Source organism: Monoraphidium neglectum (genome assembly GCF_000611645.1).
Source record: "Monoraphidium neglectum strain SAG 48.87 unplaced genomic scaffold scaffold03963, whole genome shotgun sequence".
In the NCBI taxonomy this organism is placed as follows: Eukaryota; Viridiplantae; Chlorophyta; class Chlorophyceae; order Sphaeropleales; family Selenastraceae; genus Monoraphidium; species Monoraphidium neglectum.
The window spans coordinates 1-5,308 of NW_014009666.1; the positions used below are offsets into that span (position 1 = coordinate 1).

Sequence of the window (5,308 nt, forward strand, 5' to 3'; positions counted from 1 at the left end):
CAGCAGGGTCGGTGGCCGGCAGCGCGAAGAGGCCGCCAGACTTGTCCCCGTCGAAGAAGTCACCGGCAAGCTCGGCGCCACGGCGAGCGCCGGCAGCCGTGGCCGCCGACGCTGTCTCGCCGGTGGCGGCATCGCTGTCGCGCCCGGCTGGCGCCCCTGGGCAGTGGGCGCCCGGCGCGGGCTGCACAGCGTGCGCGTGTGCCGCGGACCGGCTGGGTCGGCGGTTGCAGGTGGCAAGCAGGTCACCGGCGGGGTGACGCATGCTGGGCTCTGTTGCTGACGTGTCTGTGCACCTGGATTGGTGCTGGCGTGCACTTTGTGCGGCGAGAGCAAGGGTACGTCGGGGGGACGGCCTGTCCTGGACAACTGAACAAAACTCCTGGCAAAAGTTGACTTGTGCAAAGCCCAAGCAAGGTGCGCAGGGCAAAGAGCGCGTGGGGAGAGCAGCCAGTGAGCCGGCAGCACTGTGAGATCATCAGACTGGATTGCAGAAACAAAGGACCCAGGGCTAGGTCGGGCGGACAGCGCGTGCGAGTGAAACCATGGTAGTGTACAAGGCGCCGGCCGTACTGCCGTCCAGGCGGCCAGCTGGGCGTGCGTGAGCCCTTGGGGTGCCACCGCGTGGGAACTCCCCACAAACCACGCGGCTTAACTCAGGCACAATTCATTTATTCTACTGTACAACTGGGAAACCGGCCCAGTGGTGGAGGCAGTGCCTGAGTGCAACCCCCTATCCACGCACTCGCTCAACACGCGCTGCCCAGGGCGCCGCGCATGCTGCTGACGCGCGCCCTCAGGGCCTTACAACAACCCTTCCAAAGCCGCGGCCTCAGCCGCCTCTCTCTCTGCGCACGCGGCCTCTGCTGCCGCGTCCTCAGGGCCGCACAAGGCCCCCAAACCCAACCATCCTAGCCGGCGCTGTGGTTGGCGCCTGGGTTGCTGGCAAGGTTGATGCCAAGGGCGTGGGCGAAGGCGCCGGGGTTGAAGAAGCTCGCGTCTGCGTCGGGGCCGGTGCCGCCGCCGTTGGTGGGGCCGCCAGCGGCACGGCCGCTGGGTCCGCCGGCAGCGCCGCCGCCGGGGCCGCCGGCGGCGCCGCTGGCATGACCGGCGCCGCTACCACGGAGGTTGGCGCCAGGGGTGCCGCCGGGGCTGCTGCCGTGACCGCCGCCAACGCCATGATGCGCCCCACTGCGGCCGCGTTCGCTGTGAGGCCGGCCGCCGTTGCCGCGCCCGCCGTGCCCGTGGTTGCCGCCGCCGCGTCCCTCACGCCGGCGGCCGCCGCCGGCGCGTCCTCTGTGCACGTCGATGCGGCCGCCTGCGACCGCCAGGCCCTGGTGATCTTGCGTGAGCACCTGGACGATGGTCTGCAGCAGGTTGTGCTGCATCTGCGTTGTGTTCTGCACCACCGTGCCAAGCAGTGCTGCGCAGTCCCTGCCGCGCCCCGCCCCGCCGCGGGCGGCGGGGCACTGGGCGGCGCGGTGGCCCGGCTGGTTGCACTGGAAGCAGCGTCGCGGCATTGGGCAATCCGCCTGCCTGTGGCCCAGGCGCTTGCAGTTGAAGCATTGTACTGCCTGAACTGCGTACTCCTCGCCGCCATCAAACTCCTCCTCCTCCTTGTCAGCGCCGCCGCCTCCGCCGCCGTCAGCTTGGACGGGGACCATGGCACCAGCTTGCACAGCGGCGCCCGCGGCAGCGTTCGCCGCGAGCGCCGAATCCAACTCCATGGCTTCAGACATAGTGCATCTGCGGGGTTGAGCAACAACTGTGGGAGCGTCGCAGGCGCCGCAGGCGCGGCACTGCTGACCACTAAACAAGAGCTGACGCAGGCTCGTGCGTGTGCACCCCGAGGAGGGCAGGGATTGGAGATGGCCAGCTTGTTAGGGCAGATGTCAGCGAGCGAAAAAGTAGAACGGGCACGGCATGGCTGCTGCATACATGCTGGCGTACACGCGGGCAGCTGGCAAGGCCGAGGGCTGACAAGGCATGAGCATCCCCCCCCTGCCAGCGGCCGCGAGCACGCAGCGTCCCGCACACGAGCGCACGCCGCCCGGCTGCGAGCGAGAGACATCAGACGGCAGGCAGGGTTGCGTCCCCCCCTGCTGCATGCGGGCCTGTGCGGTGGGTGTTGACTGAGAGCGCGAGTGGGATCACCACCCCGCGCGGTGGCTTGGCGCTGGCCGGCTGCAGCTTGTGCCCAGTTGCCAGCAGCCGCGGCAGGCTGTTGATTGCCCAGTCACTGTCCTCCCATGTAACCTGGAAGTAGTTTGGGCGGAAGGTGGGGCCGCGGAAGTGCAGACGCCCCCAGAAGGGGCGCTGCCGCTTCTTCTTGGAGCCGGGCACATGGAACACCTTCGTCACCAGGCGCCCATGCAGGGCGCGTGCCTCCAGGTCAGCGGCAGCCTGCTTATGTGAGGGGGCAACAGGCTTGGCAGCGCGGCGCGCGCGCTCGTTTGCCGCGCCAGCGGCGTCCTCCAGATCAGCACCCGTGAGGCCCTGGGCCACACAAGAGGGGCACAGCCACCGCCCGGCTGGTATTGCTTTCAGCCCAATGCAGTGCATGTGCAGGCCCTCATTGCAGCCATCACACATCAGCATGGTCGCCTCGTCATCAGGCCGCCCGCACACCCGGCATGCAACGTCATCCTCCACCTGAGCTTGAGAGTAATCCACCCTCGTGTCGATGTTGGGCAGGTGGCAGGGCGCACACTGCGAAAGGTGCAGCTTGGCAGTGCGGCCGTCGCTGCCCTCAAGCACCAGCACCCCTGACTTCCCCACCTCTTTGACCCTCAGAATGTGCGGACGCGCAGGCATCTGCAGGGTTGACGACACGCGCTGCTTCACATACACAAAGTCCCCTGGTTCAAAGCGGTGCAGCCGGGGCTGATAGTCACCGCTCCTCACCTGCGCGTACCGCAGCGTGTCGCGGTGCTGCGCAATCCTCAAGTTCTCACCAGCCATTATCGAGTAGCGCTTGGCCAGGGCAGCGCGCTCCAGCAGCTGGCCTGCGAGCGCGTCCCGCGCCTGGTCCGTCGTACAGTCAAAGTCCAGAGGCTCCTGCAGGCGCTCGCGCACTGCGGGCGGTACCGTGGGGGCGCGAGCGTACAGCACCTGGTAGGGGGACAGGCGCGTGGCCTGCTGCGGGGTGCAGTTGTATCCCAATGCAATCCAGGGCAGCTCGGCGGCCCAGTCTATGGCTGAGCCCCGCTCCTCAGTCATGCGCCGCAGCGCGCGCTTCACCGTCTGGACAGCGCGCTCGGTCAGGCCGTTGGCTTGGGGGTGCGAGGGGGAGGTGAGCCTGTGATCCACAAGGCTCTGCAGCAGCAGCTCCTCAAACTCCCCACTCCACTCTGACCCCCGGTCCGTCAGCACCTCGGCCGGCGCGCCGTACCTTCCAAGCACGTATTGCAGCAGTGCGCGCGCCGTGGACCTACTCGTCTTGTCGGGCAGCGGCACCAGCTCGATCATCTTGCTAAGGCGTTCTATGATCACCAGCACCCAACGGTGCCCGTCGGGCGTTGGCGGCAGGGGCCCCAGCAGGTCAAGCCCGAAGCTGTAGAAAAGCCCCATGACCTCCAGCGCCTGCATCTGCGGGGTCTGCTGGCTGAAGCTGCTGCGCGCGCGCGCACATATGTCACAGCAGCGGAGCACGGCCCTCACATCCCGGGCCATGCCATACCACCAGAAGGAGGTCAGCAGCTGTGCGTGCGTGCGCCTATGCCCAAAGTGCCCCGTGCGGGCGTGCGCCTCCTTGATCAACCGCGCGCGATCAGCAGGCGGAGGCACAATGCGAGTGCCCCCAGTCGGCAGCCGAAAGCGCAGAGTCCCCTCTTGCCACAGGTAATACCTGAGACGTTTCCTCACCCGCGAGCGTTCGTCATGCAAGGCGCCCGGCAAGTGCTCACCGTGCTGCAGCATGTGTAAAGCCTCCTTGTCTGTCCAGATATCGCTGCCCTTGCCTGACGCGCCTGGCGCATTAGCAGCGTCCAGGGCGGCAGCAACCGCCGCGGCGGCGTGTACGACCGCAGGGCAGGGAGGCAGGGCGGCAGGCGGGCCGCCTCCATCGGCGACAGCGGCGCCGCTCATTGGCGTGAGTCGGGCTGCGCTGTAGGATGGTGAGCTGGAGCAGTCGGCAGGTTGGCATCCCTGCCTACAACCCTCACCGCGCGCTAAGGCGGGCGCTGCGGCGGCTGCGCAGCTGCTAAGGCCGCGCAGGGCACCCCCTTCCGAAGGGGCAGCCAGTTGCTGCTGCTGAACCTGATGGGAGCACCCTCTACCCTGACCAGGGGCAGAGGGCACGGCCTGGCTGGACTCATCGCCAGGCTGCGGCTGCAGCGCCGGGGTCAGTGGCGCCACAGCCTCTATCCCACCCGTGCGTGCTGAGCCACAGGCCGCGCAGTCCAAGCACTGACCTGGGACCCGTGAGGGACTGGTGGGTGCGCTCGCATGGCGCCCCCCCAGCCCCGTGCTGGGCGTTTGCAAAGGAAGCTGCTGCTGCGCGGCAGAGCGGGTGGCTTGCCCCGCTCCCCACGCCAGGCTCACCGCCAAGATAGAGGAGAGGCAGTTGGCGTCGATGCACCGTCCGAGTGCCTCCCTCCGCTGCTGCTCCGTGACTCCCGGTGCCGCCGTGGAGCCCGTTGCGTAGCCCAGAGCGCGTTCGCGCTCATCTGCGTTGGGCTCGCACCACTGCTGGGAGATGGTGTCAAAGACGGCGCCCTTGCTACCAGGGCGAAAGGCGTACGACTGAGCACGCGCCACAAGCGTGGGCCAGGCAGACAGAGGCTCCCCAGGCACGTTGCACTGATACCAAGGGGCCCGCTCCTTGCTCACCGCCGGCGCTACCACCCTCCCAGGATCCAGAATGTCTTCTACCTTCAGGCCCTCAGGCCTCCTCACCTTGTCACACACTGCCTGCAGCACCTCGGACGGCAGGATGTTGGTCCAGAAGTTGCGCAGCCGGTGGGCACGGCTGCCAAACCGCGCGGCGTCCAGCAGGGCCGAGGGGCCCAGCATGCTGCAGACCTGCGCATACTGCTTCTTGAAGAGTCGGCCATTGTTCAGCTGGAAAGAGGTGTTCTCCACCACAAAGGCCGGTGGGCAGGTGGGCATGAGCAGCTGCAGAGCGCGCAGGATCCGCACAAGCTGGAAGAACGAGCGCGAACGCATGCCCTGTAGCCCAGCCCCACCGCCCGCAGGCGAGAGGTCCTGGCACTCCCACCCAGCCACTACCAGCCATTGCCCAGGCGAGCGGCGCACTGCAGCAGCCAGGGCTTCAGGGGTGGTGGCGTAGACGTCCTGAGGCAGGGTCGTA

The 5,308-nt window shown here is 67.8% G+C and overlaps 2 protein-coding genes across 2 annotated transcripts; both read right to left on the reverse strand.

Moving 5' to 3' along the window:
- Positions 1 to 908: 908 nt before the first annotated feature.
- Positions 909 to 1,724, reverse strand: MNEG_13657 (hypothetical protein; the record flags this gene model as incomplete). The annotated part of the gene is made up of 1 exon (XM_014037870.1): positions 909 to 1,724. One exon carries the CDS (start codon positions 1,722 to 1,724, stop codon positions 909 to 911), a length of 816 nt encoding a protein of 271 aa, XP_013893324.1.
- Positions 1,725 to 2,067: 343 nt separating this feature from the next.
- MNEG_13658 (pol polyprotein) lies at positions 2,068 to 5,163 on the reverse strand (the record flags this gene model as incomplete). The annotated part of the gene is made up of 4 exons (XM_014037871.1): positions 2,068 to 2,493; positions 2,902 to 3,610; positions 4,529 to 4,740; positions 4,894 to 5,163. The coding sequence occupies 4 exons, from the start codon at positions 5,161 to 5,163 to the stop codon at positions 2,068 to 2,070; spliced, it is 1,617 nt and encodes a 538-aa protein (XP_013893325.1).
- Positions 5,164 to 5,308: the final 145 nt, after the last annotated feature.